The sequence below is a fragment of the Uloborus diversus genome, chromosome 2 (assembly GCF_026930045.1).
Source record: "Uloborus diversus isolate 005 chromosome 2, Udiv.v.3.1, whole genome shotgun sequence".
Lineage (NCBI taxonomy): Eukaryota > Metazoa > Arthropoda > Arachnida > Araneae > Uloboridae > Uloborus > Uloborus diversus.
The window spans coordinates 150,580,510-150,600,866 of NC_072732.1; the positions used below are offsets into that span (position 1 = coordinate 150,580,510).

General features: G+C 32.5%; 2 protein-coding genes across 2 annotated transcripts in view; one reads left to right on the forward strand and one right to left on the reverse strand.

Moving 5' to 3' along the window:
- Positions 1–119: 119 nt before the first annotated feature.
- Positions 120–7,525, forward strand: LOC129216076 (AP-2 complex subunit alpha-2-like). The gene has a single exon (XM_054850223.1). The coding sequence runs from the start codon at positions 221–223 to the stop codon at positions 3,056–3,058; it is 2,838 nt and encodes a 945-aa protein (XP_054706198.1). The 5' UTR covers positions 120–220; the 3' UTR covers positions 3,059–7,525.
- Positions 7,526–12,020: 4,495 nt separating this feature from the next.
- Positions 12,021–20,357, reverse strand: part of LOC129217415 (protein regulator of cytokinesis 1-like) — a 62,651-nt gene continuing 54,314 nt past the window's right edge. Inside the window, exon 2 of the mRNA XM_054851714.1 lies at positions 12,021–14,209. Within this exon, the coding sequence (XP_054707689.1) occupies positions 12,280–14,181 (1,902 nt within the window). The 5' untranslated portion in view covers positions 14,182–14,209 and the 3' untranslated portion in view covers positions 12,021–12,279. The remainder of the gene's footprint in view (positions 14,210–20,357) is intronic.

Consider the following 20,357-nt stretch of genomic DNA (forward strand, 5'->3'; position numbering starts at 1 on the left):
AAAATTATTTCCTACATATTTGGCAGCATAAAAAGTTTGTTTATAAATGTCAGAAAATTTTGGAGGAGGTAACCTCGATTCCCAGGTCTAAAATCTCGAATGCTTCTATCCCCTGAACCCTTTGGAATTGCGGCTTCAAAATAATACACACTTTCGTCATTTAAAGAGGGAAACAAGTTTTTTTCCTGAGAATATTTCTTGATTTGCACTCTGCTTAACAATGCCTGCAGTACGAGGAGAGGGTATGCGTGGACTTGCAGTTTTTATTTCTGACATACGAAATTGTAAAAGTAAAGAAGCAGAGATAAAACGTATCAACAAAGAACTGGCAAATATTCGGTCAAAATTTAAAGGGGATAAAGCATTAGATGGTTATCAGAAGAAAAAATATGTATGTAAATTATTATTTATATTTTTGTTGGGCCATGACATTGATTTTGGTCATATGGAAGCTGTAAATCTTCTTAGTTCCAATAAATACTCAGAGAAACAAATTGGATACCTGTTTATATCTGTATTAATGAATGCAAATAATGACCTGATGCGATTAATTATTCAGTCTATTAAAAATGATCTCACTTCTCGTAATCCTATTCATGTGAATTTAGCCCTTCAATGCATTGCTAATATTGGTAGTAGAGAAATGGCTGAAACATTTGGATCAGAAATTCCAAAATTACTTGTGTCTGGAGAAACAATTGATCTAGTTAAACAGAGCGCTGCACTTTGTCTGCTCCGTTTGCTACGTACCATGCCTGAAATTATACCTAGCGGAGAATGGACTACTCGAATCATTCACCTTTTAAATGACCAGCACATAGGTGTAGTAACATCGGCAGTAGGCTTGATTAATGCTTTCGTGAAGAAGAATCCGGAGGAATATAAAGGTTGCGTAAGTTTGGCAGTTTCCAGGCTTAGTAGAATTGTAACTGCATCATACACAGATTTACAAGATTACACATATTATTTTGTACCAGCTCCTTGGCTCTCTGTAAAATTATTGCGCCTTCTGCAGAATTATCCGCCACCTGAAGATGCTGGTGTTAGAGGTCGTTTGATTGAATGCCTCGACACTATTTTGAATAAAGCTCAAGAACCACCAAAGTCAAAGAAAGTACAGCATTCTAATGCCAAAAATGCAGTCTTGTTTGAAGCTATTAGTTTAATAATTCAAATGGATAGTGAACGAAATCTTCTCATCCGTGCATGTAATCAATTGGGTCAATTTTTACAACACAGAGAAACGAATCTGAGGTACCTTGCTCTGGAAAGCATGTGCTTGTTAGCAACTTCAGAATTTTCTCATGATGCTGTGAAAAAGCATCAAGAAACTATTATAAATGCATTAAAGACCGAAAGAGATGTTAGCGTTCGTCAGAAAGCTGTCGACCTATTGTATGCTATGTGTGATAAAAGCAATGCAGAAGAAATTGTTGGGGAAATGTTGTCATATTTGGAAACTGCCGATTATTCAATTCGGGAAGAAATGGTTCTGAAAGTTGCTATCTTGGCTGAGAAATATGCATCAGATTACACTTGGTATGTTGATGTAATTTTGAACTTGATACGCATTGCAGGAGATTATGTCAGTGAAGAAGTATGGTGCAGAGTTATCCAAATTGTCATTAATAGAGATGATGTTCAAGGCTATGCTGCCAAAACGGTGTTTGAAGCTTTACAAGCTCCTGCCTGTCATGAAAACATGGTGAAAGTTGCTGGCTACATCTTGGGTGAATTTGGAAACCTCATAGCTGGTGACCAAAGGTCTAGTCCCTTGATTCAGTTTCAGCTTCTACACTCCAAATATCATCTCTGTTCTGCAGCAACGAGAGCATTGCTTTTAACTACATATATCAAGTTTATAAACCTGTTCCCAGAAATAAAGCATGAAATTCAAATTATTTTGAAAAGCGACAATAACATAAGAAGTGCCGATGCTGAATTACAACAGCGCACGGTAGAATATCTTCAACTCAGCACCATTGCTACATCTGATGTTTTAGCAACTGTCTTAGAAGAGATGCCCCCTTTCCCAGAAAGAGAATCATCTATTCTAGCAATCTTGAAGAAGAAAAAACCTGGTGTTGCGGAAGGTTTGCCCCCAAATGCTGTTACCAAAGAACATCCTGCATTATTTAATAACAATACCACAAACAGCATTGAGATGAATAATTCTCAACCTGCCACTACTGGTGATCTCTTAGGAATTGCAAGTTCTCCAACAGCGCCTCAGCCACATGCTGCCCCTACAACAAATGATCTTTTAGTTGACGTCTTTGGCGACCTTGCTCCTAACACTCCCTCATCCCCTACACTAGCTCCAGGTGCTGTTGTAATTTCAAATGAAGAAGGCCTTTACAAGTTGGTGTGTAAAAATAACGGCATTCTGTTTGAAAATGATTTACTTCAAATTGGAGTCAAAAGTGAATTCAGGCAAAATTTAGGACGAATTGGTCTTTTTTATGGAAATAAAACACCATTACAGTTTCATAGTTTCACATCAAATGTTTCTTGTTCAGATACATTAAGCAAAAGAATAAATATTCAGTTTAAACCTGTTGAATCAACTATAGATGCTGGAGCTCAAGTGCAACAACAGTTGAATGTTGAATGTATTGATGATTTTAGTGAAAAACCTGTGTTAACAGTGCAATTTATGTATTCAAATGTTCTCCAAAAATTAAATATGAAGCTACCAGTTATTATTAATAAGTTTTTTGAACCTACTATCATGAATTCTGAAGCTTTTTTCACCAGGTGGAAAAACTTAAACAACCCTTCCCAAGAAGCACAAAGAATATTTAAAGCCAAATATCCTATGGACACTGAAATTACGAAGACAAAATTGAGTGGTTTTGGTTTTCAGCTGCTGGACGGCATTGATCCTAATCCAGATAATTTTTGTTGTGCTGGCATTATTCATACAAGCGCTGTTCAAGTCGGCTGTCTGTTGAGACTAGAGCCCAATCGCCAAGCCCAGATGTATCGGCTGACTGTGCGAACAAGTAAAGATTCAGTATCTAAAGAATTATGTGAACTTTTGATTGATCAATTTTGAAGTTATGAAGACACCAAGAATTGTTGCACTATATTTATTTTATCGTGTGTTTTAGGAATTGAAAAAATTAAACTGATTGTTAGAATTGTGTATTTGGACCGGGAGCAAATAGTAAAAGTGCTTGTGATCGAGTAACACATATACACAATTTTGTTCCTGATCAGTGTAAATTTGTGTAGGCATAAGGACATAGATTTTGTGTTTAAGAAGGGAAACTTGAAAATAAGTTGGCAGATGTTGCAGTTGATTAGAAATATAAAATATTATCAATGCTAGGAAATTGCAACTTCATTTATATTCTTCCTTTTGTCCACCCTTAGAACTGATGTGGCACAAGACTCTGTGTTTGCTCCCTTTTTATTCTTGATTTATATCCTCTTAATCTGTGATGATCATACCAATCTCTAGTAAAAATGCCAAATGAGGCTAAAATTAAACTCAAAAATAACTTTTTCCTCTATTATCCAATGGATTGAAAACTGGAAGCTCACAATTGTCCCTGAAAAAAGTGTTGTCATCAATTTTTTCAGAAAAAAAATCTCCAAACTTCCACTTTGCATGGAAAAATTATTCCTGGAATAATGAAATTAAATTCCTTAGCATCATTTCACAAGCAACTTCATCTTCAAAATCATATGAATAACCAAAAAAAGAAACCTTTTTAGTTTTTAAATTATCCTAAAGCCATGGCCAATAATAACAAAAGTATCAGGACCAATAACATTATTATTATTGAGCAATGTCTCATTGGAGGTTTGATTGACTTTGGTGCTACTATGTATGATGCTGCAAGCAATAGGAGTTCAAGTTTTGTATAACAGTGAGCTTCGCTGGGATCTGGGTCTTCCTCCATTGGGCTTCTCTCCCTGTCATAAATGGAGAAGCTAAAGAGAGTCTTATTAAAGATTGGCGCATGTCCATGATCGATAAATTTGCCATACGCCACATTTCTCTCGACTTGATGTCTCTCATACATAGCAAAACCAAAGAAAGCAAAATTGACAGTCACTATAAAAAAAAAAACATATTTTTACTATCCTTTACGAGTTCCTCTTGACCAAAAATACTCATCACAGTAAAATAATTTTTAAAAAAGTACCAAAGATGGTCTTCATAGATTGAAAAATCTTTCAATTATTCTGGATGGACTTCCTTTCTGGGACAAGGATGTTATTCCAGTCACCACTTGCTCCCTTTTTACTGAATACATCCATAACAGTATCAAGAGCAATATCATTTTATGCACCGATGTTGCCAATAACAATAATTTTACTAGCACTAATGCTATTAACATTACACAGAAGATTGAAAAAGCTGTCATAATTAACAAAAACACTGCTATCTTCACTGCTGAAGCTCTTGCCATCTCGCTAATTTGTTTCCAGTAATGAGAATTACGTCATCTTCACTGACGGCAAATCCAACTCTAGTGCTTCTTTCCTTTAACCTCGAATCTCACTCTGCTGTTTTTTTTTTTTTTTTAAACCTTAGAAGCAGTTTTTGATGTTCTGAATAAATTGACTACACTCATCTGAGTTTCTGACCATCTCCATTGATGGACGTGTTAACAGTCTGGCTAAGAAGGATCTTTCAACAGTTCTTTCATCTGTTAGTGTCTCTGAATACATCGTTTCTATGAGTAAAGGGGAGGAAAGGTGAAGATCAATGTTGATTATATTAGCAACACATATACCATATGACTATAACCTAACCATAGGACTCAACTTGGTCAAAACTATATTAAGTAGATAGATAAATGATAGATAATAGAAAAATGTTAGTTCTAATTATTAGATTATGAACCAGGTACTAAATAACATCCTTCATTGTTTTAACTGTAGCAATAGTCCTCTTGGCACCTTTTGATCCAAACTATTGAGCATATTCCCCTCATTTGACCAAGATTTGTTTTTCCCTTTTTACCAGTCTCAGTATTTCAGCTAATGAAGTTTCCTTTCGTGCCAATTCTCCAGTTTGCTAAATTGTTCGTCTGTGTATGCTTTCTGTGCCTTTATTGCCCTTTCTGATGGTTTGGGTGTCTCTCTCAATCACTCGATCAAGAAAGTTCATAGTATTTAAATTTTGAAATTTATGTTCACATAACTTGTAGAAAATGTAAAGTATTAAGGAAAGTGCTAAAAGAGTTTGAAATTTTTTAAACAGTATAAAATGAACTGACTAAAAAGTTCAATTTTTTTTTTCCACTGTTTGTTAACATCAGTTATGATTAAATTTCATTATTCTTTTATATTTTCTTGTAAAGAGTACTGTACAGCAGATAGAAGGAAATCTTTTATCTAAGACACTTGTTTTGGAGGTTACAAGAAACTCCATTTTTAATGCAAAAGCGGGACAAAATGACATCCAACAAAAGCGAGTTCGTTTACCCCTGTTTTTATGTGTTTATAGCGTACTAGCATGTCATCTATATTTAATTTGATTCCAATCATATGCATTTGTATTAAATTGGTTTTATAGCACGTTATGAAAGCTGTTATTGAAGTAATATTTGTAATATAATATTTTTATATTTTAAAATATATCAATTTCAAGCTTAGTTATATTAATAATCACAAAATTTTCTAGAGTATTTTTGAATCAAAAAAATTTGAAAAAATCTGATTTAAATGAAAAAAATCTGATTTTTTTGACCTATTCAAAAAATTATTTTTTTACTCTGCTTTCTACTATAAATAGCTACGATTTGATTGGTTCTAAACCATTTATGGATAGGAATACTTATGTAGTTTTGTAGTAGGCTGTTTTAAAAAATAATCATTAATTTGGAAAAAGAAACTTTTCACATTTTTGCTGCATGTTTGATGTCCTCAAAATAAATTTTAATTCATGAAAAATGTTTTCAAAATTTCTATTCATTATTTCTTTACATTTTATTTTTGAGCAGGATTTTTATTCTGGATGTTAAAACAGCTGTGTGCTATCTAAATAGTAATAATATCTACCTAGTTTTTCATCAATTTTCAGAAGAAGCTTTTGCTCTATAAGTATTTGACTAATTGATTGAAACTTAATTAGTTTTTTGTGACTTGAGTATGATGATTGAGAATATTGTTTAAGATACATGAAAAGCTTAAGTAATGTTTCCTTTTTCCAAATGATTCTTTTTTTTTACAGTTATAAGATTTTTTTAAATGAAATTTGAGACTTGGCCATGATTTTTTGAACATTTTACTCAGTATAATTACTTATACTCATTTATAATTTGCTTTTAAGTTTATCCAATAAGCCATTTCTTGAACTTTTTACTGATAATTTTAAAATTGGGCTCCCAAATTCCTAGAGATGCACATTTCAAAATAGTTTGTGATATTGCTAAATTATAATAAATGTAAGTAATTAATCAAATATTTCAAGTTGAAATATTATAAGAAAAATGTATGGCTAATGCAGAACTGTGTTAGCAGAAAATCTTTTTCCCCTCTTAAGGATATGACTTGTCTTATTATCATTGTTTTTGGATCTTGTAGAGAAATTAGGCAGTTTGTAATTTGTTAGTTATATAAAAACTATTCATGGTTGGAAGATTCTACTATTTTTGATCATTTGAAAAATTATCAATAAATGTTTGACAGTTGTATGTTTCGGAAATGTTTCTTTCATTTTATGCTTTCGAATCAAGAATGTTGGAACTATTTCAAAGACTTTTTGTTCAATGGAATTCTTAAAAATAATTAAGAGAAGTTAAAAGTAAAAGGAATAGTTTAAAACTTTCTAAAGAAATTCATTACAAGTAAAATCAATTGCAAATCGTTCAAGTTTATTCGATTATTGATCTTTTTTTTAATCAATAATTGATGTTTGCGGCATCCAAGACTAAAGGCAAGTTGGTCTAGTCCAAAATGAATTTTTCTGCTCTGAATCCAGAGCTTACATGATTAAATAAATACAAAATATAGAGTGAGCTTGTCTGCCCTTTATTCCTTTCTTTTATGTTACTCACCAAGGTTGCTTTTAGCTTTTCAACATTTCTGATTTATCTGTTGCAGAATTAATTTTCTGAATTCCTTTTGTGTGAGATAAAAATGTTTGGAAAAGTTCTGGTGAGTTGATTATGTTTGGCAGAAATAATTTATAAGATGAAAATGTTACTCAAATCATGATTTTATGTACAAGTATAATCTTTTTCTTTGTTGTTACTACTCAGATGGCTCTGGTGTTAAAATGAATATTAAAGCATGAACTTGAAGTGTGTATAATTGATTTACTCCTACTTGCTTTTTGTTTTTTTTTCTGTTAACAGTGAAATCACACTGTAATTCAAAGTTAAACTTTGTTTACAAAGACAAGTAAATATATTTACATCAAATTTTCAGTTATAATTATTTGGGAAGGTTCCAATTATTTGACTGGAGAAAGTTTGAAAGCTCAGTTTTTGTATCTTTTATTGTTTCTTGATATTGTATAAATGATTCTTTAAGGCTGTATTAAAAATTCTTAAAATTAAAACTATCTTGTGACAATTATTTTTATTTTTTTTTAACACTTTTCTCCTTTGAGAAACAAAATAATTCATCAACTTTGTGGCAAACTTATAGCCCAAGGGTTTCCAAACTTTCCTGATTCATGATACTAAAGGTCGGCCAGTAGCCACTAGACCCCAAAAACTTAGTGCCCACCACTGTTGCTGAGCTTTGAAATATAAAATTGGGGGGGAGGGGGGAGATTTACTATTTTTTCATTCAAAAAAATAATTAAATGGAACTCTGCATAAACTAAGAGAATTATTCAATACCTATTTAATCAGAGATTTAAAATAATTTATTTCCTTCCAAAAAATAAATGAGGTCGGCAGGAAACTGCAATTTAGTTGAAATAGCTTTAGTTTATAGCCAAGCCTGCAAAGCAATAAAGATCAATGTGCAAATAAAATTTCACACTTTAAGAAAATAATTATATAAGAAAAATAATAAACAAACATGATCTATTGCATATTTGATGTTAGTTTCAATAGTTTGCATTGAGATAAACATCCAGTTCTGTTTTTGGAAACTTGGGCATAGTCTCGTCTACTTCCATCTGGCGAATGACCAAACATGGCGACTTTGCAAAAAAAAATTTTAAAAAATTTTGAATTTGTTGCATAAAAGTAATTGTAGATAATTAAAAATCCTTTAATTTAGATCACATGACTTCTCTATGCATGTTCTGCAAATTTTGGAAAGGTCAACTCCCATACTTGTTTTGTTTTACCAATAGTATTTTAACTTTGATTATTTAATTAGTGTTTTTTGAGAATTTTGTCTAATATCCAGTCCAAAAATAAATATATTTCCCATTAAATTGTTCTCAGCGTAATCATGCTGTCAATAGAAAATATGCTGATTTTAATGAGATGGTTTAAAAAAAAATAATTTCTTTAAAAACTTTTTCATATCCAGTCGGAAGTTTTTGATTATATGTGCATAATATTATAAATACACTTTCATTTTACAAGGATAGATGTTTTTCAACAAATTTAAAATGTGAATTATCACTTTAAAAGGATATAATTTTATGCAATTTTCTGAATGTAAAGAGAAATACCATGGACTAGGATACGTTTCTGTTGTATATGAATGATTTTCCTGTGTATTATATATAATAACATTTTTGTTATAGTTGTCCAATTTTGCAATTATGATTATAGAAGAATGAAATTAAAAGTAATCAAAATGGTTATAATTAATTTATTGGATGAATTGGTTCCAAAAGACACAGAAACATCATTCCGGCACTGCGGTTTTGGGAAAAAATATTTTCTTTTCACATAAAATTGGTCATGATTCTGGATTCAGTTATGTCTTATTGCAATTCCCATAAGGGAAGTTTTTTCAGTTCATCCCTGAAATACATATGGACCATTTTATGGATTTTATTAGTGGCGGGTACTGTATATATACAACAATATCAACTAAAACTATAATCTTAGGTGCCAAGCAAATTATTTCTCAGATTTTATTGACAAATTCGGTGTAACTTGGCATTTTTTTAATCGCCCAGGATTTATTGGACCTTATGAAAATAAGTTTTTTTTTTCAATGGTGTTCTTTTGTTTAAGGATAAAAAATTGAGCACGAAATTTTGTCTCTCGTAACGAATTGCCATATCTAAGAGCAGGTTGTGGAAAATTTTATTACACTGGAAGCCTAAAATTTTAGGGGGTAAGTACTTTTGATTGTCAACATGTTCTAGTATTTCTATGGATTTCAGTTCATTAACTTTTGTGTAGCACGCATGCAAATTCGTAAAAAAACGCAGTGGAGAAACTTTTTCCTAAATTTTAGAATATCATAAATTCTGAACAAAAATGATTCAAAAGCTCGTACTTTGTAATTCCATTGTCAATATACATGTCTATAATGGGTTATAGTTGCAGAGCGTAAATATTGATTCTCTAAAAGATATTAGCATCCAAAGAACTGTCAAAATCCTTCACATGAAAAATGACATATTTTTAATGCGCTGTAACTCAAGTTTGTCACCTTGCATCTCCTTTTCGTTGGTACCATTAGAAATAGCATATTTTTCCTATGAAGATAGTTTTTCCTTCTGATGGTGTTCTTTCAGATAAGGGTATAAAAATGAACTTGCCGTTAGACTCAATATCTCTCGTTGCACAATTTCCATGGCATTCACAATAAATAAAGAATGGTGAATGCCATGGAAACTGACTAATAAAGATTTTGCAACTGTTATAAATCAGAAATTGTTTTTTATTTATCTTTTAAAAAGATACTTTCCAAATGAAATATGATAGAAGAAAGTTATATTGTTTTGTCTATGTATCAGTCTGCTTTCAGAACAGGATATTTTTATGTTTCTATCATATTTAATTTGCAAAAGAACTTTTAAAAATAGAATTAAAAAACTATTTCTGACTAATAACTGTTGCAAAATCCCTATTAGTCAGTTTCCACAGCATTCACCATTTTTTATTTATTGTAGAACGAGATTTTCTCGCTATCGACAAACAGTATTTCAAGCTCATTTTTTAATTCTTGTCTGCAAGAACACCATCGGAAGGAAAAGCTATTTTTATAGGAAAAAATATGTTATTTCTAATGGTACCAACGAAAAGAAGATGCAAGGTGAAAAACTTGAGCTACAGCGCATTAAAAAATGGCCGTTTTTCATGTGAAGGATTTTGACAGCCACTTTGGATGCCAATATCTTTTAGAGAATCAATATTTATGCTCTGCAACTATAACCCATTATAAACATGTATTATGACAATGGAATTACAAAATACGAGCTTTTGAATCATTTTTGTTCAGAATTTATGACGTTCTAAAATCTAGGAAAAAGTTTCTCCACTGCGTTTTTCTTGCGACTTTGCATGCCTGCTATGCAAAAGTTAATGAACTCAAATCCATAAAAATACTAGAACATGTTGACAACCAAAAGTATTTTATCTCCCTAAAATTTTAGGCTTCCAGTGTAATAAAATTTTTACAACCTGCTCTTAGCAGGTCCTGCACCATCAAAAACAAAACTTATTTTGAAGCAAAAAATTTGTTCTTTCTAATGGTTTTAACGAAAAGATATGAGGTGACAAACTTGAGCTATAGCGTTTTGAAAATAGGCTATTTTCCACTTGAACGGTTTTGATAACCACTTTTGATGACAATATTTTTTATAAAATACATATTTAAGCTCTGCAACTGTAACCCATTAAAAACAAGTATTTTTACAATAGAATTACGAAGCACGAGCTTTTGAATTATTTTTGTTCAGATTTTATGACATTCTAAAATCCAAGAAAAATTTTCTATATCACGCTTTTTCACAAGTTTACGCGTTTGCTACACAAAATATATGAGCTCAAATTCACAAAAATACTTGAATATACTGACAGCCAATCGTACTTTAGGTGCCTGAAATTTCAGGCTCCCAGCGTGATAAAATTTTCTGTAAACTTTGTCTGAACTTGGCAATTTGACACAAAAAGCCGATCTGCCATTTTGGATCACATTTTTCGGAGATCCTAGATCCTCAGAATTTTGATATAAGAAGCTGAAAATGAGCATTGGTTAGTTTCAAAGACATCTCTACACCTTTGTAACCTTTCATCCAAATCGGAGATGGTCAAGTGGGGACCCCTAGGTTACTTGACATGCAATATGCCAACAGCCCGGTTATCACATGCACAGATGGCAGTTTCATCCTTGTGGACATGGTTTTCATCCTGGATGGGATAACCGGACTGTTGGTATATTGCATAAGTTCTGCCTTAGCCCTGGCTTAAGGACAGTAACTTACTGCTTAATAGGTGTTTTTTTCTTTAAATAAGTTGCCTTGTTCTGCATTTCCAGGTTTGATTGAACAGCAAGTATTACACAAGTGCTATTAAAGCATAAATATGAAACTCCCTCATTAGCATTAAAAAGTAAAATCAAAGGTGAAAGAATAAACAAATCCTATATCTGCAACAAAATTAAGTATTTATCTTGCAGAATTCTATCCATATTAGCAATTTTTTATTTTGAATTAACAAAAATAACCATAAGAAAATATGTCTTTCAAATTCTGCTACGGAATTTTTTCGGTTAAAAAAAAAAGCATCTGCATATTTGGCACAGCAATGTGTAGAATGCACAGTCATAAGCCATCAGGGAAAATTTCTTGAACTTCACCAGAAATTTTATATTAAGGTACCTAAGGTCTTTGTGTTAATTTTTCACAAATTTAACAAGTATGTACTTGGTAAAGGTACAAGTTTAACAATTATATACTTGGTTAATATTGCAAATTTCCCAAATGCCTAGAAGCATTTAAATGCTAAGCAGTTTTCAGTGAAAATTTAGCAATCTGGTAGTGAAATATTTTTTTATGGAAGGTATAGCACAATATTATTATAATGTAAATTTTTGATCCCTTGTATTACTGCTCATGTACACATTTGTTAAAAGTTTTGGATTTTAAAAATCAACACCAGAGCAATAAAACAAAGTTTAATGTTAAAATAATGTATTAGATTTCTAAAAAAAAGAACAGGGAGATAATTATACACAATCTTTGCAAAACCTTATGCTACAACACATATTATTTACAAGCTGCTGTTAAAATGTTTATAAGCAAACTAAATTCAATATATGTCACTTATCACAATAGACAAACATACTCAATTATGACAATGTATTCATCAAATTCCAATTAAAAATTTTTGAAACAATTCCACGAAATATAAAAAATCAAAAAGAATAAATCCAAGCTAATCAATCTTATATGAGAAATGGCAAACCAAGATTTCCCCTGGCTGGAGTGGTGAATTTTGCCGAAACATTATTTCTTGTAGATCTTCGCAATGATTTATTAGTACTTCTTTGTTTATTTTTGTTACTGTTTGAAATACGTTTCTTTTTGTTACCATTTGAAATGCGAGTGCCAACAGTCTTCTTAGACGTCAATACTGAACTACGGAAAAGATATCTGGAGGATTTATCCACTGTACTAGCAAAAAGGGAATAAGTAGTGTCATCTTTTGATCCTGACACAACATTGTTTTGCGATTTCTCTTTCAAAACAGCTCTTTGCTGGGTGCCATACAAGAGACAATTTTTCACAGAAGATAGCTTGGTGACACTTTTCTTGCCGGTAATTCGAGGACTGTTTTTAGTTGCACTCAGAAGGGGAGTTCGACACATTGCCACACTCGAAGAAGATTTAAAGAGCTTACTAGGTGTGTTTCTGGGAGTAGCACAGAGAGTTCTCTTTAAACTGGGAGTTCCTAAGGTCGCTTCACTTTCCACTTGTAACATACGTTTCTTGTGTCTCATTATCTTCTCATTTTCTTTTTGCATTCTTCTTTCTTCCCACTGCTTGAGAACTGTCTCACGATAGTTCTCTCCATGGTAGAGAAAGCTAATCCCATTTTCAGCTTCAAAATTTTCAATATCGATAAATATTTCATTTTCAAGGGCAGGTAGGTCTTCTCCCAATTTCTTCCGATCCTTCTCTTCTTTTAAAAGATTTCCTCTTCGATTTTTAAATCTGTTTGGATCGTTTGCTTTATTTTCAAACACAGTCAGCAAATCCCACAATTGATTTCGCTTCTCAATTTTCTTCCTTATATTCTCAATCTTTTCATAAAATTTTCGCCATTTTTCAACTTCAATTTCATGTGCTTTTAAGTTTTCTTCTGTAAACTCCTCAGACTTGAAAAGGTGAAAGTTTTCTTTTTCTTCATCAGAAGCAAAACAGTCCTTCCAAAGTGATGACAGCTCTTCTCTTAAATTACAAATGTACTTTTTCAGGTTTTGTCGCTTCAGCTCTTCACAATTTTGGATTTCATCTTCGATAGACTTCAGAGTTGAAACTTTATAATCCTGATGCTTAGATAGAAACAATTTTCTTTCATTTTCTGGAATCTGCAATCTTTCCCATAGATCATTAAGTTTCTTTAATAACATTTTCCTTTGATTTTCTAAGTCTGCTTTCCTGCTTCTCACTTTCTTCAGCACTTCATCCAAAACTTCAAATGTTTCATTGGTAAGAGTAATGGTATCTTCACTGCTACTTAAAATTTTTTTCTCCAATGGCAATTCAGGCTGTATTTCAGTTATTTCTAGAATAGTGGTAAGTTCTCTTTTTGCAGTACATAATCTTTGAAAGCGTAAGTTTCTTTCTTTTTGCAAAACAGATACATACTCTTCCAACTCTAAGATATCCCGCTCGCTAGGGACTCCAGTTTTAGATGTAATTTCCAAGGCTGACCAATCCAAAATTCTGCAATACTTGAGTTCCACATTACGAAGTTCTTGAAACTTTTTCATTCGTACATCTTTCATTTCCTTCAAATCATTTACTTTCTTCCTTAAAATTTCTTCTTTCACAAGTAAAGTGCCTTCAACTTCTTCCCCACAAGGGACGGAGAGCTGCTTTGATAATTGTGAAATTTCTTCTGAAAATACTTTAACCCGCAGCAACAGACTATTATAAGTTGTATTATCTTCATTGAATATGTCTTGAGATAGTTCAAGGACATGCTGCCAGGCTGTTTTACATCGGATAGCTTTCTTTTCTTCTTTCATACCAATCAAGTCCCATATTGAATAAAGATTATTCATAGTTCTTTTCAATTTTAAGATGCTTTCATCTTCAATACTTTTGACTGATTCGTCCATGATTGAGTCAATAAAACATTTATGGCACCTGAAAGAATTCAAAACACCATAATAATTAAAACGTCACAACACAAATGAAAACAATATTTTAATAACATGGTATATAAAGTCAGAAATGAATCTTTCAAGTTGTTGGTGAAAAAATTTTATATCGGAGGTGAACAATCAATATGAGGGTTCGCAGAGGAAAATTTAAAAAATATAGGAATTTTTAAACAAATTATTTAAATAATTAAAATCAGGGGTCTGGCCAGAGGATATTTAGGTCCGTTAACGGACCCTTCACAAAAATCCGATCAACCAAAACGGACCTTTCAAAAAATCCCGATCAAACAAAACGGACCCTTCACAAAATTCTGATAAACAAGATTGGATCTGTCACAAATTGTTTATTGAAAGAGCAAATCTGAAAGCAAAATAACGCATATTTCTGTGTATAAACAGATAATTTTTGGAACCTTTGTTTAAGTCAAATTAGAGGGATCAGCTTATACAAAATCGGCTAATTTTGAAAAAAAAAAAAGGGGGGGAGCACTCTTGCGATGCTCCTGCAAGCGATAAATAATTGCTACTGCCAAATAAATATAATGGTTGTTTGTTTTATCACAGCTCATTAGTAGTGGTGTTGTTGTTGTAAACTTTTCTGAAAAGGCATTAGTAAGCACTTTTTTCCTCTCATGATTTAATAAACAATAATATATATCTGTGAAATGAATTTAGAACTGCAAAGGGATAGTAAGGGTGAGGAAAAAATATGATCGCTTCAAATAGGGTTACCAACTTTAAACATGTCACCACTCAGTGTCTGGCGTTGAACCTTTATAATGACTTGATTAGAAAATATTCTCATCATTTTGTGGGCTTGTCAATATTTGCGTTTTTATGGTGCAGTGAGATGTTTAATTGTTATTTTGAGAGAAAATTATGTGAGTTTTGATTTTTCGATGCTAACAAGGATGATTAACTTTAAATAAACTATTTTAATTACCGTTTTTTTTCTTTAGATGTCTACATTTTGAAAAATGCAATCTTTTAACATCCGATATGAGAATTATATTTTGTTCTTTTTTCAAGCTAACTTCGCTTTATTAGGATTCAAATAAATGAAAAGTCTCTTTATTTCTGTTAGAACTCTCATTTCAAGTTTTTAAAGCAAAATTCCATTTTCTGTTATGAGTCAAAAATTTATTTTATTTTTTTTTTTTTTTTGGGGGGGGGGGGGTCAACTGTGTCCACAGATATTGATATGTTTATCATAGGACTCTAAAATGCAATTTAAAAATAATTTTATCAAAAATATTTCTTTTACAAGCCGTTTCTATACTTTTGATGCCTTCACTTTGACCAGGGCCGGATTAGCTATAGAGCAGAAGTAGTAAATGATACGGGCCCCGCGCTTCTGGGGGCCCCGCGCATTAAGAAAAAATTCCAGAAAAAAAAGCTAATTTCTGCACTTGAATTCGTTTAAATTTATCTCTATCTTTCTCTTTTTATTTAGATCTAGCTTTTTTAAATACTCAGGTAAATTAAAAATCTTATTTTTTTCGTTTGATTGCTTTCCAGAAATTTCTCTCAACTGAAGTCTTAAAAACGCAATCTTAGTTAATCTTTCTTAATGGAAGGAGAAAAAGCTCCGTTGGGTCAGAAAAGTTTCAAAACTGACCTAAAAATTACAATTTTAGGCAATGTTTGGAGAACGGAAAATTAGGTTTTCTCTAGATTTTTTTTTCTTTCTTTTTTCAAAATGAAGTTAATTTTAAGGTAACTTAAGAAATCTAAGGGGGTTAGGGTCCTAAAACTTTCTGCTATTCAAACCTAAAAAAAAAATTAAAAAAATTAGGTTGTTGGATAACAATAGAGGATAGGGAAAGGGGTTCTTTCCTGAAATTGTGTTCAAAACTGAAGTCAATTTTAGGCTATCTTTGGGAGGAAAGAGTTTGAGGGATCGTCCCACGGTATAGCTGAAAACGAAATTTCAAGCTATGTGGGAAGATTAGAGAAAGGGAACCCCCCCCCCCCCCCTCCAGAAACAATTCTGACGCGATTTTAGATTATCACTGGAGACGTTATCGGGGGGGGGGGTTGCTTCGTAAAATGTTAGAAACTGAATTATTTCCAGACGCAGGCTATCTTTACTTTTAGCTTTGGGTAAAGTGGTGGTTTGGAACCTTTCATCCCGAATGTTGAGAAGCTAGGCAGCAGGGTATTCTCCTTTGGAATATTTTTGAAATTTTGAAATCGAGATAGTTCAAGGGCTTTCTCCGGAATTTTTTGCAATTTGGGGTCTAAAAATTTAAGCAATTTTCGTTGATAGCCGGAGATGGAGGATGCTGAAACTCTTAAAGCACAAATCCTAAAACCACATTTCAAAGCTCTCTTTGGCGATGTTTGACAAGAGATGGGAAAGGGTTACCATCCAGAAATTGTTTGAAAGTGGCTTTCTTCTTAAAACTTTCGAAATAGGCGTTCTGAAAAGGTAATTTTTAGTCATCTTAAAATCCTCTTTAGTTACATAACTTCATGTCAATTTATCACCCTCAAAATCTCCCCCCCCCCCTCCCCGTGACACGAGCCCATACATCCGGCACTGTAAACAACAATGAGCAAAATTAAGAGATCATGCTAGAAGAAAAGAAAAAGATTCTGAGACTTCACACTTATGCTGAGCGAAATAAATAAATTGGTAAGAGGATATTATTTTTTGATGATCTAAAATAATTATGGGTAGAACAAAGACTTTAGATATCGTTTTTAGCCTACTTTCCCAGTAAAAGTCAGAAAAAGAAGAAAAAAGCATGAAAGAAGGTTTAATGCATCTTAAAAATATCGCGAAAAACAAAAAGAGTCAAAAATAAAATAATTAAATAAATATCGAAAAATTAAAAATTGGAAAGTAGGGTATTGAGATGGGGAAAAATGTCTGTCGGTCTGTCTGCCCCCCCCCCCCCAATAACTTTTGAATGAATAGTCCGATTCGAAAAAACTTTTTTTGTTCGAAAGATCTCGGCAAGGACACTTCATTCCCATGTTTCACTTTTTGATTTGAACTATTTTTTGTTCAATTTTGAACAGTTCAAAAAAACAACATTAGCGCCTACGGGGGAAATTCAAGGCAATTCCGAACTGTGAGGCGAATTTGCGTCAAACTATGTAGGAAAATGCTTTTGATGAAAAACTTGTTTATAAGATATCTTTTTGATTTGAACAATTTTCCGTTCAATTTTGAACAGTTCAAACCCCTTAACATTAGTGCCTACGGGGTAACTGAAAGTCAATGTAGATTCCGTACTTGAAGGCGGATTTACTTCAAACGAATTTTGTTGGAAATAGCTCTTGACGCCGAACTCCAGACTCCGACTTCACGAATTTAGGGGCGCCCGACTCCGACTCCTGTGCCCGACAATGAATCGAACTCCAACTCCCCGACTTTGACTCTGACTTCGTAGTCTTGGCAAAAATTTATACACGAAGGACAAATGACTGAATACGAGTCTTGAATATTCGACTCCGACTCCTTTATCACAAAATGAGGTTGACTCCGCAGCTATGGTTTTAACTGTAAAATAATTATTGTTGATATGACTTGTTTTTATTTTCACGCTAAAGTTTTAATTTAGGTATTCAGTTTTCGGCGAATAAACTCGAAGTCATTTATGTTTCTACAGAAAAATATGCGCAGACGATTTTTTTTTTTGACAATGAAAATTATTTCTTTAAGTTGACATTTTATTGATTTTTTATTTATTTTGGTAGGTGCATTAATTCATTTAAAAAAATTTTGGCAACCGGGGAAAAAAAACGATTTTTTTTAATATATTTATTTTAATGAGCTTATTAATTTTAATTATTATTTTTTCGTTTTGAAAGCTGTTAAAGAATTATTTTTTAATGAAAAAAAGTGTATTAGCTGCTTTGTTTAAAAGGTGCTGCTATTTTATTTGTTTGTTTTTTTTTTAATTTTATTTTTTTTACGCATCTATTTTTTTTTTAGATGAGTAAGGAATATTTTATTCCTAGAAATCAACTTAAAATATTAAAAAAATATGTTTGAAACAATTTGCGATTTTAGCTATTTTTGAGAATATTGATCAGGTACTAGAAAGTAGTATGGGTATACGGGAAAGTAGGCTCGTTTAGTTCTAGACGGAACTTCTATATTAATTTTTTCCTCTGAGTATGAGGGAACTATAAAGCTGCTGCCCATGCCCCGAACCTAACCCATTTCTTTTGCATAACCAAAGGTAGCCAAAAAAAATTTTATTCAAACTTTAAATTCAGAAAAATTCAGGAAGAAAATTGTTTAACATAATCGAAAACCAGCTAAAACTGCTTCCTGGAACTTCAGTTTCGAAAAATTTCCACAGGTGTAATCCCTAGCTCGATCCCATCCTATAACGTCGTCTAATAAGGTGGCCTACAAGTGCGTATTTTGGACTATAATTTCGAAAATTTTCTGTGGTAGTGTACATCTCCCCCTCCAACATCGTTAACGATGGTCCAAAATGTACTTTTTAGATTTCAATTACGAAAATTTTCCGGGTTGCCTTGAAGAGTGCCTGAACCCCATCTCATACCGAAACGTAACCCGCGATGGCCTACAATCTATCACGTTTTCACAACTTCACTTTCAAGCAATTTCCAGGGGATGGCTTTCGTGAACTCCGCCCCAGAATCACCAAAGAAGGTAAAAAACTACCCTTTCAGAGTACAGTGAAACCTGTGCATAACGATACCTTCTATAACAAGAACCTGTATATATATATTTGGCCCCCGCAAAATGTCAGCATGAATAATCAAACTGTCTATAACGATAACATGTCTATTACGATATTTTTTTAATGTCCCAATAGTATCGTTGTAGGCAGGTTTTACTGTACATAATTTCGAGAATTTTTGCTTAAGATTGTGTTTTTATATTAATAATACGTAATAAACTCAAAAATTTTCCAATGGGACCTCCTTGAACACCTCTCATTCCTCTCTCTGCAGTATCATTAAAGATAATCTACAGTTTTATTTAAGGGTTCAATTTTAAAAAACTGCATGGAGAGAGTCGTTGTGAACCCAAATTTTTTCCTTTGACCTTACCTAAGATAGGATGCAATCGCGTTCTTTGACTTCAGTTTCTCCAAATGATGACCTCCGAATTTTCTCTTCCTAATATCACCAGGAGTCGTTAGACGTCAGTTTTTAATATTGAAATATCTAAAATTTTCTGGGGGTAAGCCCCCGAACCCCCCTCCCTTTATATGTCCAAACATTGCGTTTTTGTGTTTAGAAGTTGAAAACGTGTAGTAACGGAAAGAAGAGGGGCAACATAAGAGGGTCCTAACCGTCGTAAAGTTCTAAAATTATATCCACATTTATGTATTCATGCGTGTTATAAGTGCACCTCCCATCTGCATGAAGAAGAGCTCTATTGTTTACTATATCATGCAAAAACGAGGGCCCCTTGAAAACATTTGCTACGGGCCCCGCGCTGGCTTAATCCGGCCCCGACTTTGACAATTGCGATCTCTTTGCATCCGCTATGGGAATACGATTTTTCGAATTTTTGATGATTATTACGCTTTGTTAAGAGGTAAACAATTGAAATATCTTTTTATTTTCGTTAAAATCACGGAATTTATAAGTTTTAAACGAAATTCTGTGCTTTTTAAGAGTGTCTTGGGTCAAAAAGTTGAATGCTGAACCCTATTCTGAATTTTATTTTATTTATTTATATTTTTGTTACAATTATTTTAAATACTGTACAGAAATATATCTAGTATAATTTAACATAATGTAGAATGGTAGATAAATATTGATACTTGAAAGAGCGATGCCCCCCCCCCCCCCCGCCAAATATCAGAAAAAAAATCCAGAATGATTTTCTCATCATAGAAGAGGAAAACACTCAACTTTAAGCTTAATTGATGCAGTTTGTACCATCTCTAAATTCTAAAATTTCGTTTTAAGAAAAAAAAATTTTTTTTTTTTTTTGAAAATTTTTTTGACTTTTCACAAAATTAATTCATTTTTCACAAAATTATTTGATTTTTCACAAAAAACGGACCCTGTGAAAAATCCTGGACAGACCCCTGAAAACTGTACTAAAATGATCAATAGAAAGATTTCAGTTTCATGCTTCCTGCATCAATAAGAGCTTTTTGTCAGTTCTTGAACTTTTAATTCGA

Bases quoted from the DNA above. Each gene is read 5' to 3' on its own strand.
- LOC129216076 (XM_054850223.1), top strand. From the start codon at position 221: ATGCCTGCAGTACGAGGAGAGGGTATGCGTGGACTTGCAGTTTTTATT.